The sequence below is a fragment of the Camelus dromedarius genome, chromosome 21 (assembly GCF_036321535.1).
Source record: "Camelus dromedarius isolate mCamDro1 chromosome 21, mCamDro1.pat, whole genome shotgun sequence".
NCBI classification, from domain to species: domain Eukaryota; kingdom Metazoa; phylum Chordata; class Mammalia; order Artiodactyla; family Camelidae; genus Camelus; species Camelus dromedarius.
Window position 1 is genome coordinate 10629956 of NC_087456.1, and position 24715 is coordinate 10654670.

A 24715-nucleotide genomic window follows, 5' to 3' on the forward strand; every position below is an offset into this window, starting at 1 on the left:
AATATAAATATTTTCAGATGCGAGGCACCTTTTTGATTGCTTAGTGAGCCCATGATGAGACCGCTTGGGTGGAGTGACGGCACAGTTTTGTCTGCACCTGGGAACAGTCTAGACCTGTCCATAGGACTACAGTGACGTGGAAACCAGGAGAGAGTAAAGAGTCACCTCAAGTGCTCAAGAATATAGCTTTTTATAGAAGCTCTCTGGAAGAACACCAAGAAACTGGTTGCCTCTGGGGAGGGAAGCCAGGGCACCTGGAAGAGGGTGGGAGGAGGAAAAAACATCTGACTTTATTGTTCCAGCAAGGTTATACTGTGGTTAGTGCCTTAAAATATATGATGACATTTTGCAAACAGCCTTTTGTTGACATAAGTGACTGTACTTTCTATCTTGAAATTAGACTGAAGACAGATGTCTGTTTGTTTATGGGTTCCTTGTCTGGGCCAGCTGCTGGCACTACCTCCTGTTTGCATATTTTCTTCATCCTCCTTCCCCTCCCTACCCAACCCCCAACCTCCTGGAATCTAATTAGGAGTAGTGGATGGTCACTAGAACCACAAGAATAGCATTCTAATAGTTCTAGTACAACTTCTATAGGTGTGACAAGGTTCTGGGCAAAGCTCAAATTCTCCCACAGAAGCTCCTCTAATAGCAGAGCAAATAAACACCGTCTTTGATGGTTCCCGTTTTACCTTAAATATTAAGGTGAATTCTGCGGTCTATGATTTAGCACTTGTATTTATAAAACATGACATATAAGTTACTGTTAGGAAAAAAAGTGTCTCTGTGTATCCCATGGTCCTAAGTAGCCCTGCACATTCTGCATGTCACTGGCAAATGAAGTCCAGTTGTGTCTCTTGCTTTTTCCTGTTTGTTGAGGTTATTATTTACTTACATTAAACTTTATAAATTTAAAATGTATGGTTTGATTACTTTTGGTAATTATATACAATGTATAACCACTACCATGATCAAGATACAGAACTGGTTACTTCCGCCTTTGAAAGTTTTCCATCCCTCTTTGCCTGGGTTCAGTTTTGAGACACTTGATTGAGTTTTATTGCCTTCTCTAACATCGACTTTCTGAGTGATTTAGGAAAGTCATATTATCTCTCTGGGGGTATTTCTGCTCGAACATGAAAACATGAAAAGTGTCGGAACAGATTTGTTACTAGGGGCTCTTGCAATACTTTCAGAAAATGAGGGGGTAGGGTAAGGGCAGGAATCTTAGCCTTGCCTCTCCATTCTGCCCCATAGCACACGCACGTGGCCGATCCTAGTGGGAAAAGCCTGTGGTAGCATCAGACAGACTTAGTGTTCCATCTCCTGTCTTGGTAGTGTTTACGTAACTCTTTCTAAGCATTGGCTTTTTTATCTCCATTATCAGGCTTATTACCGTGACTGTTGTGATGATGAATGTGCCGGCACCCTTAAATGTTGGTTGGTATTTTGCTAAAGGCACTGCATTTAACCATCCCCTCTACTAGACGCTTATGGAGGCTGATTCCCACAACCAAAACAGATGCACAAAGCACGCCCACCCATTTACCCACACCTGGAAGCCCAAAGCCTACCTGTCTTGTTCTTTCTAGGGCTCAGAGAAAAGCTAAGCTTAAGTGCATGTGCTTCCAAAGAGTCTCGCTAGGAGGCGGAATGGGAAGCAGGAAGTTCTAACGCCTGTCGTACAAGCGCGACGTAAAGCGGCCCTGCTTTATGGCACCCTGCTTCAACCGTAAAGCGCCGTCGGCGATCCCGCGTGAGTGGGTCGACGAGACTACTTCCGGGTGAAAGACGTGCTTCTCTGAGGTGGGCTAACTTGATGTTTTCGCCATGGGCAAACGCGGGAGCCGTAGCCGGAGCCAGGGCCAGCTGCTTAGCAGCCTGACTAAAAAGCAGAAGAGGCATCTTCGGGATTTCGGCGAGGAGCATCCCTTCTATGACAGGTATGGAGGGGCATGGCTGGGGCCAGCTCTGCCCGCGTCTGTTCCGAGTGGAAGCCCGCGTTTCCCCGCTGGGCCCGCCGGTCTCCCGGGGGATAGTGACGGGGCAGCTGCCTCCTTTTCCCACGCTGCCCTCGGCTTGGAGGGTCCTGGCGGCTTGCCGCCTGAGATGCGGCGTTTCACGGGTCTTCCTACTTTTTGTTGAGCGGGTAGCTTTATGCTGCACGCCCCCTGTGTGTGTGGGGGGGCTGGGTTTTGTATGGTCAGAGATTTTCTAGATTGTTTTTGCATTTTGTGTTTTTAAAGAATTACTTGGGACCTTGGGACACCACTGATGTAGTTTGTAGGTTCCTCTGTTAGTGTGCAGACCCTCAATTATGGTCTTAGTGCTCATCCCACCACATTGGGCCACCTTCTCAACAGTGGGACAGTCTAATTAAGAAGTTTGCTAGAATAAAAAGGCTTTTATTTGCCAAGTTTTTCCATCTTTTGGATGAGAGCGAGTTATTGTGTGACTAGTATTTGTCGTGTGATCTCGTTAAACCTTTTATTTGTTAATAATTATCTGTAATATTCTTACAATCCTTGTCCAAGTGGTTATGTAGTTTTTACATAACTAGTAGTTATAGTGTATTTATAATGGTATATTATGCTATTTTCATTTAAAGTTGTATTCTTAGTCTTTTTTAATTGTCCTGTACTAGTAGTTAGAGTTTAACATTACTTGTTTCTTCTAGGGTTTCTACAAAGGAGGCAAAACCACAGACTTGTCAACCGGTAATGCTTTATACTTTCTTTATGATTGTTGATGCTGAATTGTTATTTTTAAGATTATGTATAATAGTAGAGTTTGGCTACATTTCTATTCTTTTCAGTTTTAGATGTAAGCTCTTATTTTAGTAATATTACTTAGTTTTGAATGCAGATGGCTGTTAAAATGCCATTGTGATAGCTAGTATGGTACAAAGAGTTTGAAACTGCTCTGAGAGATTAGCCTGTTAGAACCTGTTAAGGAGACTTAGCAAGGGGCTCTTGGTAAATCCTAAGAAGTATTATGTTTGTTTAACGTAAAATAGAGTGCAGAATCATCAGAGGTCTTATCTCATTCCAACAAAGTAAAAAAAAAAAAAAACTGGTAGTTTTTTGTTTTATTGTAATGTTCCTTTGGCTCCTTTAAAAATGCCAAACGTCTGACACATAGTTTAGATCACCTTGTAACCTGAAGCTCTATGTTTTTCGTCGACTTTCTTCCCATGTGGAACATTAGCAGTTCAAAGAAGATGAAGAGCTTCTAAAAACACAGCTAGATTAGCTATTTTAAACAAATTTGGTGCTGGCTTGGTTGAATAGATAGGATTGCGTATTTACAGAAAAGCTAATTTTTATTTAGAAAAGCCTGAACCTGTTACACTGTGGGCCTGATGATACTCGTGGAGTAACAACTAGAGCAACATAATTTTTGTTTTTAAAATTCCCATTCTCCTTTTAGTCAGAGAGTTCAGATACTTCAAGTTCTGAAAGTGAAGCAGAGAGTGAACCAGAACAAGTTTCTGGTTACCATAAACTACTTGCCACGTTAAAGAATGTTTCCAAGGAAGAGGAGGAGGAGGACGATGATGACGAAGAAGAGGAAGAAGACAGTGTTGTAGATGAGGCAGAAATGAACCATGAAGATGGTGCTAGTGACATCAGTGTGGAGGAGGAGATGGCGGCAGAGTCTACTGAAATGCAGGAGAGTAAGTGTCTTTGGTGTGGGTTCACCATCTTTGCTGGGGCTAGACAGATTGCCCCATGGGCACAGTGCCCTGTACTGTATGGGCTGGCTGAAAGCCCATGGATCCGAAGCAGAGATACTTAACCTTCTTGAGGTTGGTGATATCTTTCAGAATCTAATGAAAACATAGGACCCTCTGGCCAGAAAAATGCAGAAATGACTTATTTGCTTACTGTTTCCAGGACTTCATGAGTCCTAGTTGAAGTTCCCCTGATTGAGAGGAAAGGGAACATAATTCTGGTTTTGGCAGAGTCTCAATTTATTAGATTACTATTCCTTCCTTAGAGAAACTAAGTTTAATGGAAGATGGACATAAAATATGCAGAACTTCCCAAGCAGCAGATTTGAGCGGAACAGCTAGTGTAAGATGCTGAAGATGCAGGGTGGTCGCACGCTGCCAGGGAAACTGAGGGGAGGTTTCAGAGAAGAGCTGGGATTGAAAGCTTAAAGAAACTCTGTTTCACTCAGATTCTAGATGACTTTTTTCTTTAACTTTATATACACACACACACTTACATACACATAGACACACACACACATATATATATAAATTTTTTTAATGGAGGTACTAGGGATTGAACCCAGGACCTTGCTCATGCTAAGCATGCATGCTACCACTGAGCTATGAGCCCATGCCCCTCTCTTTAATTTTAAAATCAACTTTATTGAGGTATGATTTACATACAATAATGTGTACTCAAGTATGTAATTCGATAGGTTTTGACGAGTGTGTGTATCTGTATTATCACCACCAAAATCAAGACACAGAACATTTCCCAATACCTACAAAAAGTTTCTTTTTGTCCTTTTGCAGTCAGTTTCCCAGACCTGACACTAGGCAACCACTGACCCGCTTTCTTTCACTTAATTGTGCCTGTTTCAGAAACTTACATGAATGAAAGTATGCAATAAGTACCCTTTTGTGTCTGGCTTCTTTGAGTACTCATGCTTTTGTGACTCACTCATGTTGTTCATGTATTAGTAGTTCATTTCTTTTTATTACTGGAGTAGTAGTCCATTGTCTGAATATCAGGGTAACTTTTTTCTTTTTTAAAAATAGATTTATTTACTTATTTATTTTTATTTTGGGTTTTTTGGGGGAGGTGATTAGGTTTATTTATTTTGTTTTTAGAGGAGGTGCTAGGGATTGAACCCAGGACCTCATGCATGCTGAGTACGCACTCTACCACTTGAGCTATCCCAGGGGGTAGTATAGTTAACCTGTATCTCCACCACCTTGAGATAAACACCTTTAACATTTTATATAACCTTCCAGAATACTTTTTTATGGATATATGAGCAAACACGAGTATATGCATATATTTATGTGTATGTGTATAATGGTCTCCTAAATTTCTGTAACTTACTCTTTTCTTTAATAATATAACATGGACCTTTTTTCATGTGTGTAATTGTGGGTTCACATTTGCTTTATCATTTAGTACTCCATTGTAAATGATATATGGTAGTTTAATTAGTACCCCATTGATAGAAATGATGAAACCATTTTTTTCAGTTATTTCTTATAATCAGTGCTGCTTTGAACATCCTTACACGTACTTGGTCAACAGTCAGGCTTAATATTGAAACTTATGTCTTCCACCTGAATTTGCTTAAAAGTAAGTAATAACAGTGAACATCAGTGTTGATGTAGGCTAAGGAATTAGATGTTTATTTGTCAACAGAGGTATAATTGTGTTTATGAGTAGTAAAGAATTGCATAGAATGTTTCTCAAAATTGCAGGTGTAGCCTTACCTGCTGACCCTGAGGGAAAAGATGGGCACGGGCCACCTGGCACATCACAGGAATCCCCCGAGGAGTTTACAGATGCAAAACACGAGTCACTCTTCAGCCTAGAAACCAATTTTCTCGAAGAGGAAAGTGGAGGCAACTGTTCTCTGAAAGCATCACAAGGTCAGCACAGTGTGTGTTGTTTGCGGTCACCGGATGCTTATGGGAGATTATGGGTTAGTACACGTTAAACTTCCTGTTATTGGAATGAGCAGCAATGAAAACAGATAGTTCAGCAGCTAGATCTAGAGCTGGGAAGAAGTGCTTCTCAAAGATATTTTGTGTTTTTCAGTGGTTAAGCAGAGATGGGAGTAGGGGGCTGTTTAGGAGAATAAACAGTTTAAGAGTGATAGCAGGGAAAGCCAGTTCCCCAGACTTCACGTTTCCACAGATGAGGTCAGGGGAAGACTTCTGATTTCCTCCCCAGGCAGAGAAGGAAGAAAAAGAGAAAGAAGAGAAAACTACTTTGCACTTTTCTCTCTACCCTTCACTGGGTCTTCCATATTGGAGCAGTCATTTTCCAGATTTGCGAGACCTGGGAGTGGCTAATCTGCTTGGTCCTTATTACCAGGGAGCACCTCAGATGCCAGCAAGCTCCACCCTGTCTCCCCAGCCTCTCTGCCTCGTGGCAGTCTCCTGGACGGGGCCTGCCTGTGGTAGGCTTAGGCAGGTCTCTGTTCTCTCCCAAGTGCCACATCTCAGCCTGTGCCTGGGGGGCAAGTCAGGTTGGTCTCACTCTGTGTCCTGACTGCCTTTTTTGGTCCCAGTGCCATTCTTCAACCAGCTTGTCATTGAAGCTGTAACTTCAATCCTCATTTGGCTCATTCAGTTCTGTTGGCTCTTCTTGGGAAGAGGGAGAAGCAGCAGGTAGAAGTAGGGCATGAACCCCATTCTGAACTAGCAAAAATTTTAAAAACTCTGGAGGAAACATTGGGAAGCTTAGCTATTCTAAAATTTCTCTGGTTGCTTACTTTAGGTATTAATATAAGGCGCACTGCATTTGAAGTGTTAATACTTGGATCTTTGGATGGGTCATTTAACTTTGCTTCTTAATGAGTGGGACTGAAGAGAAGATTAGGTGGCCAGTGCAAGTTAAATCAGACATGGAACCTGCTCTCAGGGATCTTGCAGTCTAGTTAGACGAGGTAGGACGTGCATGTGTATGTGTTGGGGTGGCTGGGTTGTGGGTAGGCTGGGGGACTTGAGAAGAGGTCGATGACTGTGTAGGAGACCACAGCTGGCCTCTTAGTGGAGCCAGCACAGTGCCCGACACAGTAAGCTCCTGGGAGGTAGTTATTTGTTGTGAGTCCGGGGGTAACATTAAACTGATACGATTTGGATATACAAAAGTGAAATGAAAGAGAGGATAGGATTTTTAAATGATGGAAAGCCACAGTGGCAGAAGAATTTGAGGGCTGTATAATTCAAAAACATGTATAATTCATTGGAGAGGTATATGCCGTAGTGCCCTGAATTTCAGACCAAGACGTTTCTTCAGAGATTTTTGAGCTGGGAAGCAATGTGATTGGAGAGATGCTTTAGGGAGATGAACCTGTGAGAAGCTTTTAAGCTCTGGACTGGGATAAATGATGGGAAAGTTGATGGGAAAAAAAGACGATTTAACATCACGAAGAACAGCATACTTTTCACTAACGAAGACTGAAAAATTCCTGCCATTTGCTCTAAGTGTTCTGATATTCTTTATTCTGAATTAGATCCATTTGTACAACATGTGAACAAAGAACTGAAAGAAAAAGAAATCCAGGCCATTGCCACAAATACCAAAACTACCCACCAGCTAAAAGTAAGTGTTGATCAGTCATCCCAGTTACAGAGAGGCAGCAGCAGTTGTCTTGGGTTTCAGTGGCTCCCTGAATGTATGATATATACCAGTGGGAGATGGCTTGATGGGGAGCAGGACATAGGAAGGCTGGACGAGCCTAGTAGGGCACAGGTGTAGCTAGAAAAGACACTGGGAAGCTGGAGGACAGGGACCAGTAAGATAAGAGTGCCCTTGAGACAGGTGCGCACCTGCAAGGGGATATTTCAGGACCCAAGGCAAGTTAATCTACCTTTTTGATCTTCACTCTTCTCATGTGTTAGAGGGGGACAGTAATGTCTACGTCTAAAAAGTAATTTAGTTTACTGGCAGGTACATAGAAAGTGTTCAGTGAAACGGTGGCTACTGCTGTTCCTTTGTTTGAAATATCTGAGACAGGTTCACAACAAAATTACTCAGGTATGGAGCAGTTTTTGCTTTGTTTTTATGGTGCTTGTTTTCCACCACTGATGTTATTCCTAAGAGTTGGCCATCCTTGTTTCGTTGAAATTTTTATAGCGGTAATAATTATAGATGCAGTTGTAAGAAACAATGCAAAGACAGCCCACGTGCTCTTTTCCCCAGTTCCCCCAATGGTAACATTTTGCAAAACTAGAGTACAGTGTCACAATTAAGAACTGGTATGATTTTCATTGATACAACCTACCTGTCTTGTTCAGGTTGCCTCAGTTTTTTGTTCTTACTCATTTGTGTGTGTTATTTACTTCCGCACAGTTTTATCACATGCATAGGTTCCCCTGTCCACCACCACAGTCAACATACAGGACGTTTTCAGCACCATAAAGATCCCTCCTATTCCCTGGTGCCCTTTTATAACCACACCCACCTCCTGCTCCCTGATGCCTAACCCTTGGTAACCACTAAAGTTGTTTTCCATTAGTATAATTTTCTTATTTGAAAAGTGTTCTATAAATAAAATCATACAGGTTGGCTTTTTTCATGGAGCATAATTTCCTGGAGAGTCATCCCATTTGTTGGCATATATCAGTAGTTAATTCTTTTTTTTTTTTACTGCTAAGGTCATCCTTTTTTTTAATTGCTAAGATCAACAGTTATAATGCAAACATTTCCAAACTGGTATTCCACAAAATATTATTCTTTAGGATTCTAATAGATATGGCTCCCACAAAAAAAACAAAAACAAAAAACCAGTACAATGAACCAAATTTGTTCATGCCCAAGTACATGTGAAAAACTCTGGGTTAGATGGCATGGAACTGAGTTCTGTTACAGGACTCAGCAGAACCTTTAGTATCTAATGGGCATGTGACTCTCCCTGAGGGGGATTAGGTTTTCCGGTGTTTACCGAAGTTATTTGACCATTGGGCCCTTTTTTTTCATCTAGAATAAATTCTGACATTCTATGTGGTCCATGGCAGTTTGTGACCCACTGATACAGCCAAGAGCTCACAAGATTTCTAAAGTCAGAAACCTTGGGCTCTTGTCCTTAGCTCTGTTCTCTCCTGTTTGTCTGAACCATACAACCTCTGAATCTCAGCATTTCCTAAACTGTGAGAAGAGCATTATAGTGTTTGCCTTGTGAGATTGTTGTGAGGATTAAATGAGAGGATCTCTAAGTCATGAGAGGCTGTGGTGAATTATAAAGCACTGTGTGAAGGTAGGGTACTATAACTCACGTCTGACTTAACTCTCGACCATCTCTCCCCCAGTGGCCCATCTTGGGCCAGCTTGTCTTTTCATCCAAGTTTCAGAAGTTGGAAACCTTTAAACCCCCAAAGGATGTTGACTTAAAGTCACTTCATCTCCAGAAACCTCTGGAATCCACCTGGATCAAGACCAACAGCCAGTTCCTCTCTGGAACCCAAAAATCAAATAGCCCATTCACACCCCTCCAGAAGGAGCTCTTCTTAATTATGAATTCTTACCGTGACCTGCTCTACCCAGAAAGGACTGCCCTGAAGAACGGGGAAGAGATCCGCCACGTGTACTGCCTGCATGTGATAAACCACGTCCTCAAAGCCAATGCCCAGGTGCTTGGCAACAACAGCAGACGCCGAAGCCAGAAACTTGGGGTGGGTGATGATGACGACTTCAGGGACCAAGGACTAACAAGGCCCAAGGTGAGTGGCAGCAGGAGAACTTTGCCCTCAAGGAGGCTGTAAGGCTCTACCATACAGCTGCCTGGCACTTAGCATGTTCTCAGGTGTTGTAATGATTGGAATAATGAATGAGTCCAAGAGTGAGCTTGTTAGATGGGCCGGGTGATGTCAGAGCAGTGCTGCAGACGGTTCAGTGGACTTTCTGACAGTGGTTCAAGTGGAAACTGGAGTAGGAGGTACCTCCATGACAGTTATCCTTAAAGATAAACCCTGAGCATACATAAGTAACACTCTACCATAGATCTCTTTTTTGTGAGTGTCAGAGCTGGCTGGGACCTTAAGGAGTATTCTGTTCAGTCTCTACCTGTTACACCTGTGGACCCAGATTCGTTGGGGACCAGGGAAGGAGTAGCAGAGATGGGACTAGAACCAAGGATTCTTTCCACTAAGCCACATAAATATGTAAACCTTGAAAAATAAAGATCCTCATTTTTCCATTGTATAGTTATTTAAAGTGATGATCCCATTTATTTGGGCTCCTAAGCCTAAGCTCCAGTGGACTGGGGTCTTAGATTGAAAATGTCTTAATTCTGTCTACACTTTCCATGCTGTTATGGAGCTGGATACTGTGCCTTCCATTCCCCATCCCTTAGCCTGCATGTCTCCATCTTGAAGCCTCATCTTCTTAGATTGTTCTCATTGAGCTTAATAAGATTCTGGTGTTTTAATACCGATGTGGCTCTTGGAGATTTTGTAGTCCAGGTCCCCTGTTTGACAACTGGGGAAACCAAAGCCTAGACACTTACTGTCACTGCCAGGATGATAACTTGGCCCTCTTCAGAATCAGTCCATCATCCCTGCATTGTAGCAGACTGAATCACTAACCCTCCTGGCTGTGCTAGTTGCGTTTCTGGCAACTTTCAGAATCTCAAACATGAGGATAATAAGATTATCTGTTTCCATTTAAAAATGCAAAAAAAGAGCAAGAGGCAGATTACCCAGAAAGCACATTTAGAATTTGATGAATTGTTTGATCTGACTGGGGTTATTTTCATTGATTCTATTGTTTACAAAAGGATAGTTAGAAATTAATCATTTATTAAGTATCTTCTGTTTTTTTTTTCCACAACAGTTATAACATTAAGCATTTTGGGAAATGTTTGGAAAACTGAGTCCTATACTTCCTGTTGAAATACGACCTTATTTCAGGAGCGCTTTATCATCATTTCTGGAAAATACACTAGGAAATGTACTAGGGAAGTAATGATGCATTAGTCCTTTTCTTTACTAGCTTTATTCTCTACTTCTTACACCTAATTTGTTTATTCAGCGTGATCTTTGAGTCTTATGGATCAAAATACTGTGCTAAGTTCTGTGGGAGACAAAAGCCAGTAACTTTCTAGTCCTCAAAGAACTTTGTGTGTTTATGTCCTTAGGTCTTTGCTAGTGGACAACTCTGTTATGGACATTAGCTTATCTTGAAAGGTATTTCCACATTCTGCTTAAGAATTGCCTCCCAGTTAGCTGTGAGATGAAAGTCCGTAGGACGTGTTGCTGTAGGTATGAAAGATGCTCAGCCTCCTGTACTGAGCCAGGTCCTGTGTACGAGGGGGTGACGTGCATATGGTCCCTGGCCGCGGGCTGCAGAACAGAGGGCTCCTTAGCACCATGTCCTCGGCAGGCTCACTTCGAGCTGTGCTTCCTTCCCCTTGCACCTCCAAGGCTGCCCGTCACTCCCTCCCTCCACAGGTGCTGATAGTGGTGCCCTTCCGGGAAGCCGCTTTGCGGGTGGTACAGCTCTTCATCAGCCTCCTTGAGGGCGACAGCAAGAAGAAAATCATTGTAAGCAACAAAAAGAGGTTTAATGGAGAGTATGGCTCAGATCCCGAGGAGAGACCACCCAACCTGAAGAGGCCTGAGGATTACGAAGCTGTGTTTGTCGGCAACATCGATGACCACTTCAGGATCGGTAATTCCTCCTTGTCAAACCTGAGACCGTGAGGCACGTGAGGTGCGAGGTGCCCGTAGCTGGAAGCTGGAAGCCTGGAAGCCTGGAATTAGGCATTCTCTCATAGGTCACTGACTCAGCCTCCTGGCAGAACCAGGGTGTATTTGAGATATCTTATCTGCCAAGGGAGAGAGTCTCACCTTGGCTAATGGGGTGGATGTATATGCCTTTTTTATGTTGAGGTACATTGCCTCTATATGCACTTTGTCAGACCATCCTTATATCCCTGGAATGAATTCTGCTTGATGTGATGCTTTTAAAGTATTGATGAATTCAGTTTGGTAATATTTTGTGGAGGATTTTTGCATCTGTGTTCACCAGGGATATTGTCCCGTAATTTTCTTTTTTCCTGTGGTGTTTCTGTCTGGTTTCAGTATTAATGTTTTGCTGGTTATGTGACATCAATTTGGAAGCATTCCATCCTCTTTAATTTCTTGGAATAGTTTGAGAAAGACAGGTATTAAATCTTCTTTACATGTTCAGTAGAATTTACCAGTGAAGCCGTCTGGTCCTGGACTTTCTGTTTGTTGGAAGTTTTTGATTACTGATTCAATCTCATTACTAGTAATTGATCTGTTCACATTTTCTGTTTCTTCATGATTCAGTCTTGGAAGATTGTGTATTTCCAGGAATTTATCCATTTCTTCTGGGTTATCCAACTTGTTGGTGTGTAATTGTTCATAGTAATTTCTTACAATCCTTTGTATTTCTGTGGTGTCGGTTATAACATTTTTTTATTTTATTTATTTGGATACTCTTTTTTTTTAATGAGTCTGGCTAAAGGTTGTTTATCTTTTCACAGAACCAGCTCTTAATTTCATTGATCTTTTTATTTTTTATTTTTAATCTCCATTTCATTTATTCATTATTTCTTGTCTGACTTTTATTTTCTTCCTTCTAGGTTGGAAATTGTTTCCTTTCAGCATATTTGAATGTATCATTCCATTCCCTTCTGGCCTGCAAAGTTTCTGCTGAAAAATGAGCTGATAATCTTATGGGGATTCCCTTACATGTAACTAATTGTTTTTCTCTTACTGCTTAAAATTCCCTCTTTACCTCTGACTTTTGACATTTTAATTATAATGTGTCTTGGCATGAATCTCTTTGGGTTCATTTTGTTTGGGACTGTCTGTGCTTCTTGGATCCTAATGTCTGTTTCCTTCACCAGGTTAGGGAAATTTTCAGCCATTATTTTTTCAAATAAGTTTTCCGCCCGTTTCTCTCCCTCCTCTTTCTGGGACTCCTTAATGCCAGCGATAGTGCACTTGATGTTGTCCCACAGATCCCTGAAACTGTCCTCATTTTTAAAAAATACTTTTTCTCTTTGCTGTTCTGTTGAGGTGATTTCCACTACCCTGTCTTCTAGGTCACTGGTCCAGTCTTATGTGTTGTCCAGTCTGCTGCTGATTTCCTCTAGTGTATTTTTCAGTTCACTTATTATATTCTTCAGCTCTGTAAATTCTGTTTAGAATTTTCTTACATTTTCTGTCTCTTTCTTGAGTTTCTCACAGTGTTTGTTCATTCATCTCCCAAGTTTGGTGAGCTTCTTTATAACGATCACTTTGAATTCTTTATCAGATAAATTATTCATCTCTGTTTCATTACTTTTTTTTTTCTTTTCTTGGGTTTTATCTTGTTCCTTCATTTGGAACATGTTTCTCTGCTTCCTCATTTTGCTTGACTCTCTGTTTCTGTATATTCTATGAAACAGTTACCTCTCCCTGTCTGGAAAGAGTAGCCCTGTGTGGGAGATGAACTGTACTGTTTAACCTTTCCCTAGTTCTCTGTTGCCTCTCAAACTGCTGTCTTGTTTCAGTCCTGTGGAGTCCAGAAATGCAATCTGCACTCCCCACCACCCCACCCCACCCCTTGTCTGCCTGAGTCTGGCGCCCGAGGGGTGTCCCCTGTGTGGGTTTTTTACGATTATTGGCTCTGGTGGTGTCCTGCGAGGACCAGGTCTGTGATAGGAGAAGTTGAAGTTGAAGTCATAGAGACCACCAATGAGGAAAAGAACATTTCAAGGAGGGTATATTCAAAACACTGCTTATGCATTCATGGTAATAAACACTAACATGCCATTGAATTGCTAACTCAGAACTGTTGGTGACCTTAGCAAGAGTGGCATCCTGAGAGTCAGAGGCAGATTGCAGTGCATTGAGGAGTGAGTGGGAGATTTTAAAGTAGAGACAATCTTCTGGAAGGTTTGCCGGTGAGAGAAAGGCAGAAGGTGAGAGCTAGAAGGGACTGCAGATGCAAGGGGGGATGCTGCTGCTGCTCTTACTAGAGAAAGCAGTTTGAGCACCATTATACACTAAGGGGGAGGGTGTGGAAGGTACAAGGGAGGGGGCACTTTGAGAGGGTGAAAGCTGGTGGCTTGGCAGTGGCTGATGAACACGTGTACCTGGCTGTTTTGTAGGAGTGGCAGTACTGCAGAGAAGCATCCGACTCTATGCCCCCTTTTACTCCTCGGACATCCTCATTGCCTCCCCGCTGGGCTTGAGGACCATCCTTGGTGCAGAAGGAGAGAAGAAGAGAGACTTTGACTTTCTGTCTTCTATTGAGCTTCTCATCATTGATCAAGCTGACATTTACCTGATGCAGAACTGGGAGCATGTCCTGGTAACGTTGGTCGTTCACATTTAGAGACATGAAGCTCAGTGGTGTGCGTCTGAAAGGGTTATTGAAGTCCAGATTAAAACTCAGGTAGTTTGGAAACAGGGAAATATTCCACATTTTCCAATTTGAAAGTGGAAAATATTGTCCCATCTTCTACCCACAGATTGGTCAGTAAAGTATCCAAAAAGATAAAAATTCTTGTCAATGTCTTCAAATCTCCTGAAAAGATTTCTTCCCCTTAAAGTTTACTTCTGCTAATAGACCACTTTAGTGTGATTGGTTGGTTGGTTGGTTGAAAATCCTCCTCACCAGGAATGTCTTTATCTAAAATAATTCCTCTTACAGTTTATGCTCATTCTCTTGTTTAGTCTTCAGTGGAGATGAGAAAACATTGCTCACATCTCTTAATGTGTGGTCTTGTTTTGCAGAGAAATATATGATGTTTTTGTCCCCCTACTGTAATTTGTGCTGTGATTTTTGTCTCCCTCTCCACATACTCTGCAGTGTTTTTAGTTTTAGGATCGAAAAACTGCTTTGAAACAATAGGTTTGTTTTCATAAGGCATATGAGAACTTACTTTTCCTACCGCCTTGGGCTTGGAGGAAGTTTGGGACAAATAACAGGGATTACTTATTTATAAAGTAGGGAATACATTGTTTCCCTTCAATATACATTACAAGGTTAAAATACAATTAAAATGGAAAAGGCTTGTTGATGGTTGAGTCAGTCTTTAATTGAGGAAAAGGCACATGCAGTCTCTCTGGGACTCTGCTGATGTTTTGGGAACCAGGTCACGGAAGGACAGCAGTTCTGTCTTCCCTGTCATCTCCCTTCTTGTCCGAGCCTGGAACTGAGTAGCCTGTAGAATGACCAGGGTAACTTTTCAAAAGTTCCTTTAAAAGAAATATTTCTGTACCATCTTGATCCTTTTTGAAAGGTCCATGAGGTGGTTAGTTTGAACTTACCTTGTCGGGGGTGTTCGCCTGACTGGGCAAGTCACTCACCCGTCTGAGCCTCAGTTTTCTTGTCGTGGTTTGGGAGATGATAGTCTGTACTTCACGGGGGTAAATAAGACGCTAGACCTCTAGAATGCTTAGCAGTGCTCAATCAATATTAATGGTAGTATTATTTCTGCTCAAAGCATTTGATGAACCACATGAACCTGCTGCCCTTGGACTCACATGGGGTGGACTTTTCTCGTGTGCGGATGTGGAGCCTCAATAATTGGTCCAAGTACTATCGCCAGACGCTGCTGTTCGGGGCCCTGCAGGATGCCCAGATCAACTCCGTGTTCAACAAGTACTGCGTCAACGTGCAAGGCCAGGTGGGTTCTCTCCTTATTTCTCTGACTCCTCCTGAAGTATTGTGTATTTGAGTCACGAGGCAGGAGAGGATAGCATTTGGTCAGCACGGGGATGGCTTACCTCCTGATGCTCTCGTTGACCCCTGGCAGGTGGCTGTGAGGAACGTCCCGATGACTGGCTCCATCAGTCACGTCCTGGTGCAGCTCCCACATGTCTTCCAGAGGATGGAAGCTGAAAACCTAGCTTCAGTGATTGATGCCAGGTACCCATCCCTCCCCAGTCCTGTTGGATGCCTGGGGGCCACAGAGAGAGATTTGACTTTGGTGTACAAATTTAGAATTAGGTACCACGTTGGCCTTATTGATTAGTATTTATAAAACGAAATGAAATAATTGAACCCAATCATGCCACTGACAGAGGAGGACACTGAAGCCCCAGAGAAATGGTACCTTGCCCTGGTTCTTCCGGCTAGTTAGTGGCAGGGTTAGTAAATCAGGGGTGCTTCCTCCTAGATTGACATTTTAAAATTACATTATATTGTTTAATGGTAGATGCCAACAACTTAATTGTAAGCCCTTTGGGGCAAGAACTTTTTCTGATTCTCTCTATATTTTTCCCGTCTCTTCATTATGTTTAGTCGCGGGACCCATGGTAGCAGAGTGGTGCTTAGCATGCGGTAGGTGTTCGGTAATTATTTGTTGACTGGCTGGTGTCACATCTGTTCCTTATGATGAATAGTGGTAGCAGTTGTTTTTTAACGTACTTAACAAGTTTTACCCTTCACACAGTCTTCCTGTGATGAGGCAGGCCAAATTGTCCTCTTTGGGGAGTTGGAGGGAGATTGTGACTTGCCCAGCATCATGCAGTTAGCGGTGACACTAGGGGCTCAACTGAAGACCACTGACTTTGCCCTTTGCCTTTCCAAACCAGGTTTAACTTCTTTGTGAACAAGATTTTGCCTCAGTATCGTGATGCAGTCATGTCTCACACGCTTATCTATGTCCCTTCCTACTTTGACTTTGTGCGTCTCCGAAATTACTTCAAGAAGGAGGAACTGAACTTCACCCACATCTGCGAGTACACCCAGAAGTCGGGTGTCTCCAGGGCCAGACACTTCTTCCTTCAAGGAGAGAAGCAGTTCCTGCTCCTCACAGAGCGCTTCCATTTCTACAAAAGGTAAAGCAGGGCCAGGTTTCCAGTGTCCTCCCCGGAGGGCTGCTTCTGAGCGCGTGGTAGGCTTGCCGTGTTGTGAGGTCCTCCGTCACCCCACTGACTGCAGAGAAGCTAGAGTTTTGGGACTGATTAGACTCTTCTTGGTTGGGTGGATGGTTTTCTCCCAAGGTGGGCATTGTTGGAAAACGTAGAAACGAATGGGTGACTACAGCGTAACCTGTGTGTGGCTCTGGAGCGGGCCCACACTTGGGGTACTTTCCTGTAGCTGTAGGTCTGCCCCTCTAGAAAAACCTTACAGAGTTGAACAGCTCTCGACAGGGCACCTTAAGTGAATACAGGAGAGGGAGGAACCTGTCACAGAAGCACAGAGAAAATCCTGGGGACTCTGTGGTCTGTGGAGATGGAAGCTGAGCACAGCACGCGTATTCAGAACATTCTGGTGCGTCCTGAGTGGGTGCCCCCGCGCTTGCTTCTGCGCCAAGGAGAACCAGGACTAGGGGGCCCCTTGATGTTTACAGGAAGCTGAAGGTGAGGGGCTTAGAGTTGAATATTCAAGGGCTTCAATGTTTGCTTACCTTCCCCACCATGTGACTTTGACAGAATAAGTTGGGTTGGCCTTTTTAAAAAAAAATTCTAATTAGAGTGTTAACTAATATTGAGCCTTCTGTTAACTGTTTGGGATGGTTGCAGCCCTTTGTGCCCCCAGAGCTCAGTTGTTTTATTGTTTTGCTAATCCTCTCTGCTGCCAAATGTAAAAGCCCTTACCTAGAGAGATGGAAAGTGCATCCTATAACCTTTTCCTTCCTGATTCACAATAACGTCCAGTGAATTTCAATTCTGACTTTACTGTTTCATTAACTCTCAGTCATATACTAACAAAGGGCACGTTTTCTCAGAGAATCCCTGACACCTAAGGCCAGAAATTGTCTAGACTTTGGAGCGGATTAGATGATGCACCTTGGCATTGTGTTGCCTTTCAGTTGATGATGACATTAGGGTGCTGTGCCCCAGAAGTGTTCTCCTTACCAGGATGGGGAGGGAGGAACCCAGCAGCCTGCCGGGGCGAAGCCGGCTGGCATGACGTGACCTCCTGGGGCATCATGCTGACCAGGTGACCTGTGAGTGGAGAGGAGAAATGACTACACTTGTGTTTGCTGGGCTTCGTTCTTGCCTACCCAGACAGGGCTGTTTGTCCCAAGGGTGTTGATGAATGCCTGCTTGCTGGCGGCATCATTTGCCTTGTTGCCTTAGGTGGCGGTTTTCATTCATGTTGGAAAGTGGTGTTTTGGGGGAGTTTGCACTCAGCAGGTGTTAAGAGCCCTTCGTTTTCCGACTGCTTGACGTGACACCAGAGCAAGTCCTTTAAATGAAGTGGCTGGATTGGAAAACTTCCCAGCGTGGCTGTCTATAGCAAGAGTGAATTACGTTGGGGAGAGGACCGCTCTCAAACAGCAGCTCTTCATGGAGAGGGTGCGATGTCAAAGGAGCCCCTTCTCTGAAGTAGGCAGGGCAGTCTCCTGTCTTACACTGTTCTTTTATTGACCAAACTGTTTTGCCCCCAAAGTCACTATAAAGACAAACCTAACATGTGCTATTTGCTTATACCCTGGACCAGGTTAGTGGGTGTAGCCTGTGTTTGAGGTTAATGGAAATAATGTGCCTTGGAGTTCTGCAGCTGCCAATTATCTCAAGATTCCCAACTAGAACTTTTTGGTCACCAAGGTGATGATGGATGATTTGATCTGCAGTGCCTTTGTGATTTGATTTTTTGATTTGGCCTGGGGTAAAGTACATGTATTTTAAACTTTAGTATCCATCCAACTCTGAAATTCTGTATTTATATTCTCTTTGGAAGTAGGCAGTGTTAGAAATAATACAATTCATTTGTATTATTTACAAGCTAGCAAAAAAAATCCCACCTAAAGTTTTTTTTTTTTCTTTCGGGGATATGAAACCAATAGAATCTTAGGATTGGACCCCACATGATGGGGTCCCTGAAGGAAGGACAGTTCACAGCTCTTTCTCGGAGCATTATTAGTGGGTTAGCACAGCAGGGCAGACTCTGGAGGAGAAATTTCTGGAGTTGGAAAGGCTGCTGGGGTGTTTCTGAGTCCCCCTACCCCAGTGAGAACCCCAGTTGTAGAAGTAGCAGACCTGGACTTTACAGAGTGTGTGGGAAAGCCTTTCAAGTCAGTTATGTTCAGCAGTTGGCAGGTTAAGTAGACATCTAGAATACCCTTAGTTTTAGGTCCTTTTGGGGTGTTGGGCCTTATTTGTAGGGGGTCACTGAAGACCCAGGGCACGTACAAGGGTGGAAGAAGGCAGGGGAAGGGGTTCTGAAGATTTTAGGGAATTGGCACTAATTATCCCTCTGAAGAGGTCCTGGTCACATTCTCTTATTTCCAGGAGATACCCAGTCTCTGCTGTGGACAAAGTAGTACTAAGAGACATTTTTCTTGGCTTTGTGGTTTTATTTTGTTTTAGAAATTCTCTGATTATAAGAATATTACACAATTATTATAGAGAACTTGGAAAATACAGGGTTAAAAAATGGAATCACCTATAATCTCACTGCACTGATATAAATACCAATTTTGGTGTATTCCTTTCCTGTCTTTTTTATGTAAAAAATATGTGCACATGCACACACACAGACCATAGACATTTTAAAAAGTTAGAAAATTGGGATCACAGTATGCACATGAGGATTTTTTTTCTTTTATCTTAAATATTTTCTGTGCTCATTGAATAAAGAACATAAATAAGTTAACATTTTGGTAAAGACGTTTGTATGACATGGATGTATTTTTAAGTTAATATATATAGTTCCGTCACATCCTCCCTCCCCTCAACTTTTTATTTGGGAAAATTTTATTTCAAAAGATATTTTAAGACTGTACCAATGAACATCTCTAACTCCTTTCTCTTAGATTTGACCAGCTGTTAGCACTTTGCTACGTTTGAACACACCCACATTCTCTGTCTCCTCTCTCTTGACTCACATCTCATTTTTTCTTCCTGAACTGTTAGACTGTAAATTGCAGGAGATTTCTAACCCCTAACTCTTTCAGATTGTAGCCCTTAAAAACAACCTCCTTTGATCTAATCACAACACCCTTAACATACCACTCAACATTACTGCAATAATATCATTTAATATTTAATCTACACTCAAATTTTCCTAGTTGTCCCCAAAATGACCATTATGGCTGTTTTTCCCCACCACTAATCCAAGATTCAGCTAGGAATCATACATTGCACTCAGTTAACATATTTCTTTGGTCTGTCTTAGTAGTTCTTAAGCAGGGGCAGCTGTGCTCTTCAAGGAACATTTGGTAGTATCTGGAGACATTTTTGGTTGTCACAGCTGGAAGGTTGTTCTAGTGGTCTAGTGGTTCAAGCGGGTCAAGGCCAAGATGCTGATAAACGTCCTGCAGTGTCCAGGACAGCCCCTGCATCAAAGAATACCTGGTTAAAATGTCAGTAGTGCCAAGAAGAAACCTTGATCTAAAATGATTCTCTTTCATTCTTTTTCATGATACTGACATTTTTGAAGAGTCCAGTCTGGTTTCCTGTAGAATGTACCACACTGTGGATTTGTCTGTTTTCTTATTATTTAAATCAGTATCCCCAAATTTTGCTATACATTAGAATCTCCTTGGGAGCTTTTTCACATCTGAATGTCCAGGCCATATCCCAGTATGAATTAAATCATAGTGTCTAGGGGTCGGGACCAAGTATAGGTATTTAAAAAAAAAAATAGGTGATTCAATGAGCAGCAAAGTTTGGGGACCACAAACTTAAACATTTTTTTTGGTAAGAATTCTACATAGAGGATATTGTGTTCTTCCACTGCATCTGCCCAAGAGGCTTGTGGTGTCAGTTTATACCATTTTTGGTGATGCTAAATGTAGTCACTTGGTCAAGGTGGGTCTGCTAGATCTCTACATTGTAAAGATACCTTTTCTGTGTAATTAATAGGTAGTCTATGAGGTGTGCCTATAGCATCCTTCTTAATGGTTACATAGTATTACATTGTATGGATAGATAATTAACCCAGTTTCTTTTTAATACATGTGTGGATTTTTGTTGTTTTCTGCTATTATACACAATAACGCCAAGAACATCCGTATGCATAGTTGATGGCATAGTTACCTCAGTATTTCCTTAGGATAAATTTGGAAAGGAAAGTTTGTTTGCTCGAAGACTGTAGACAATTTAAAATTTGCTATACATTGCCACTTGTTTGCTTCGTTCCATCTTCCCCTCCTCCCTGCCCCAAATACACCTGCATAATAATTTATACTCCATATAGGACAGTATGGTGGTTCCTTAAAAAACTAAAAATAAACTTACCATATGATCCAGCAGTACCACTTCTGGGCATACATATGGAGAAAAATATAATTGGAAAAGATACATGCACTTCAGTGTTCCTAGAAGCACTGTTTACAATAGCCAAGACATGGAAGCAACCTAAGTGTCCATCTACAGATGACTGGATAAAGATGTGGTGTGTATATATATATGTGTGAAATAAAAAAGAATAAAGTAATACCATTTGCAGCAACATTGATGGACCTGGAGATTGTCGTTCTAAGTGAAGTAAGTCCGAAAGAGAAAGAAAAATACCATATGATATGGCTTATATTTGTAATCTAAAAAAAAGGACACAGATAAACTTATTTACAAAACAGAAACAGACTCACAGCCATAGAGAACAAACTTATGGTTACCAGGGGGTAAAGGGGATGGGAAGGGATAAATTGGGAATTAGAAATTTGCACCTCTTGGGGAGTGATGGAAATGTTAGCTATCTTGATTGTGGTGGTGGTATCATTGGTGTATACATCAAAATTTGTCAAATTATAAAATAATAATAATAATTTACATTCCATTGGTTTATTTCTGCAGAACCCTACTTGTTCCCAGTGACTTGATAGAATGATACCTCATGTTTTTAATGTCTTTTTCTTGCTTTTCTGTGTTTTTTGCAGTTGTCAGTTGAATGTAGTGCCTGAGTAAGTGGTTGGCCTAGGCACACCTCTTCTGTCAAGCCCCTGGTATGGGAGTTGTGGATCTAGTCCAGTTGTTACCATAGTTACCTTCCATGCAGCACAGACTGCCAGTTCCTCCAGCGGACAGTGGCTTAGTGAGGGGCCCAATGCTGGTGGGTCTTGTCTCAGTGTCCTGCTCTCCTCTCAGCTTCCACCAAGCCCTTCACCTCCTCTGTCTTGCCTCCAGCCTTTCTCCAGGGCTCCCAGTGGAGGCCTGTGGAGAAGACCTTGTGAGTGAATGTGAAGTCAAGGAATGTCCGGGAAACCCAGGGATTCTGAACTACCGTGCAGATCCACACTTGCCCTTTAAGGACTTGCTAAAAGTGTGGCTTCCTTGCACAAATATCATATGATATCACTTATATGTGGAATCTAAAATAGTGATACAAATGATCTTATTTATAAAACAGAAGCAGACTCACAGACATAGAAAACATGGTTACCAAAGGGTAAGTGTGGAGAGGGGAGGGATAAATTAGGGGTTAGGGATTAACAGATACACACTAGTGTATATAAAATAGATATACAACAACCTATTGTATAGCACAGGGAACTATATTCAATATCTTGAATAACCTACAATGGAAAAGAATCTGAAAAAGAATGTATAAATGTGTGGGTGAATCACTCCTATACACTTGAAAGTAACACACCATTGTAAATCAACTGTACTTCAATTTTTTTTTTTAAAAAGTGTGGATTTCTTCTTACCCACTTTCTTGGCAGCCACCCACTTTTCCTCCCGTGCTCTGTCAAAGGTGAAATAGTTCGTGTGTCCTGTCTTCACACAAGCTTGTCACTCTGGAATTCAGTTAGTGATGGGCTGAAACTCTCTAGCGCCGGTATGAGCGTCTCTTCCCAGCTCCAAGTTCAGCATCATGACATTGATAGCTCGAAATTGGCCATGGTAGAGTATTTACACCGCAGAAATTGGCAAATGCTTCAAATCAGCACCTTCCCCTCCCCACTGAGAGCCAGTTGTTAAAACATACACCAGCGCACCGCCAGCTGTCTGGGTGCAAGCAAAGAAATGCTGTTGTAGATAGTCTGCCTTTTTCTTGTTAGCATGGGAGCAGTATTCTCCTGAGTTCTCTACACACTAAGCAGAAGTGGAACCCAGTGTTTGTTTTCATTTGTTTTGATAACCAGTGAGGGAGAACTGTGTTTATTCAACTTTATTAGCCAATAGAATCCCTTCTTTGTGGAAAGGTGAACCAAGTAATGGATTGCAGTGACATTTTGGAAGAGGAGGATCTCCAGAGAGATCAGGATGAGCCTTGGGATAAAAAGGAAAGGAAAGCTTATCCTTTGTGAATAACATGAAATTCCCAAGGGAGTGTAACATCAGCAGTCGAACAGGAAAAATCAGAACCTTGTCAACGTATAAAATCTTTTGTTACGGAGCCCCAGAGGGAATGACTGACCTCAACGGGAACTGTAAGGCCAGTCCCTAGGGTGTACACGCCCACCACCACCGTGCAGCCCTGTGCAGCAGGGAAAGAAATGCAGAAGCTGTTGAAACTAATCACTTTCCCATAATGCCTAATGGGTCCTCAGGCAAGATTTTATAAATGGATGAAGTCAGGACATCTGCCATGGAGTTAACGTGTCTACAGAGTGACAAAAAAAGACTAATGAGAATGCATTTACAGTTTGTGCGGTTTATTTTATGTACTAGGTCCGACCTCTTCTCCATTATAGAACATTCTATTTTGCTTGATTATAACAAGGGTAATGTTAAATCGGAAGTGCCTGCTTTTTAAATTTTCTGTGACAGATTTTTAATCCTGATCTATTCTTCACCACCCTACTTCAGTCTGCTCAAGTAGGCTCAAGAAATGCAGATTCATTTTATCATTATCTGAAGCCAAACATTAGGAATTCAAAAATTGTCACAAAATTAAGCCCTTCCAGTTGAAGTTAGAGCAACTTTTGGTCTGTCATTTGTACCATTATCCTCCTCGAGCATGAAGCAGCAAGAGTGACTATGTGCCTATGACACGAATAGGTGGCTTTTCCATAAATTCTCTCATGTAGACATAGCCTCTCTTTCTCCTTCTGACAGATACACAATAAAAGGTATCAGGAACCTGATTTTCTATGAGCTGCCAACATATCCCCACTTCTACAGTGAAGTCTGCAACATGCTGAGAGCCACCACCAGAGGAGAGGAAGCCACCTGGACCTGCACTGTCCTCTACTCCAAGTACGACGCCCAGAGGTTGGCCGCCGTGGTCGGTGTGGAGCGCGCTGCACAGATGCTGCAGTCCAAGAAGAACGTCCACCTCTTCATTACTGGAGAGAGATGAGAACTTGTTGGACAGGAGATGGTATTTGACGTGATACGTGACTCTTGACTCTCTCTGATCACTTACACAAAGCAGGACTGCTGCAAGGAAGGATAAGGCAGTGTCTTATCAGATACTTCTTTTCAGGTCATATTCCCTGAAAAGGTCAATGTAAACCGAATTTTGGTAAAACACATCTTTCAGAGATCAGTACAAAGCTAATGGGACTCTGAGAAGCTGATAGAAAGAGTCTTCTACTTGTGAATCTTTTGGTAAGCTGTAAATTCTTTTATGGTGATTTTTTACATCTAATTTATTACACTTGGTAAATTCTTTCAGTTTGGCCTATTTCTGTTTGACGCCTTCTTAAAGTAAGGCATACATTTCTTTGCCTGTGAGAACTGGTTACGAGAAATTGGAATATTTCTTGCTGCTGAATATCATCTTAATTTTGGATCACACAGGTTTTGCAAAACTGTTATTTTTACCCCAGCCAAACTTTTTTAAACCTTAAATGTTCTATTTTAATTCAACCTAGAAGAGTATTCATTCACTGATCTTTTTTTAACTCGTAATAATAAATGTTTTAGTTAAAATAATACACTTTAAAAATCACATTATATACAATACCATCAATTTCTGTTTTATTTCAAGAAATAATGGCGTGAAACTCTTGATGTTGCAGTATTCGTCTTCAACACCATTGGCTTCATCATTGCTATAGTCATTTTTTAAGCCATATAACAAAGTTGAAAAAAAGTTGTACCTTTAAAAAACATCTTTATTCCAAAATATTATCAGACAGAAAACTTACAAGTACAGAACCCAAATCATTTGAGAATAAATTACCAACTTGATGGGCC

General features: G+C 41.9%; 1 protein-coding gene across 1 annotated transcript; it reads left to right on the plus strand.

Moving 5' to 3' along the window:
• The first annotated feature begins 1737 nt into the window (after positions 1–1737).
• On the plus strand, positions 1738–24715 carry UTP25 (UTP25 small subunit processome component). Its single transcript, XM_010992149.3, has 12 exons — positions 1738–1943; positions 2678–2717; positions 3430–3676; positions 5459–5629; positions 7222–7310; positions 9017–9427; positions 11156–11375; positions 13831–14033; positions 15172–15354; positions 15484–15596; positions 16265–16510; positions 23630–24715. Exons 1-12 carry the CDS (start codon positions 1831–1833, stop codon positions 23871–23873), a joined length of 2280 nt encoding a protein of 759 aa, XP_010990451.2. The 5' UTR covers positions 1738–1830; the 3' UTR covers positions 23874–24715.

Bases quoted from the DNA above. Each gene is read 5' to 3' on its own strand.
- UTP25 (XM_010992149.3), top strand. From the start codon at position 1,831: ATGGGCAAACGCGGGAGCCGTAGCCGGAGCCAGGGCCAGCTGCTTAGC. The intron at 11,376-13,830 runs GTAATTCCTCCT...GCTGTTTTGTAG, and splicing joins CGATGACCACTTCAGGATCG to GAGTGGCAGTACTGCAGAGA. The intron at 16,511-23,629 runs GTAAAGCAGGGC...TCCTTCTGACAG, and splicing joins CGCTTCCATTTCTACAAAAG to ATACACAATAAAAGGTATCA.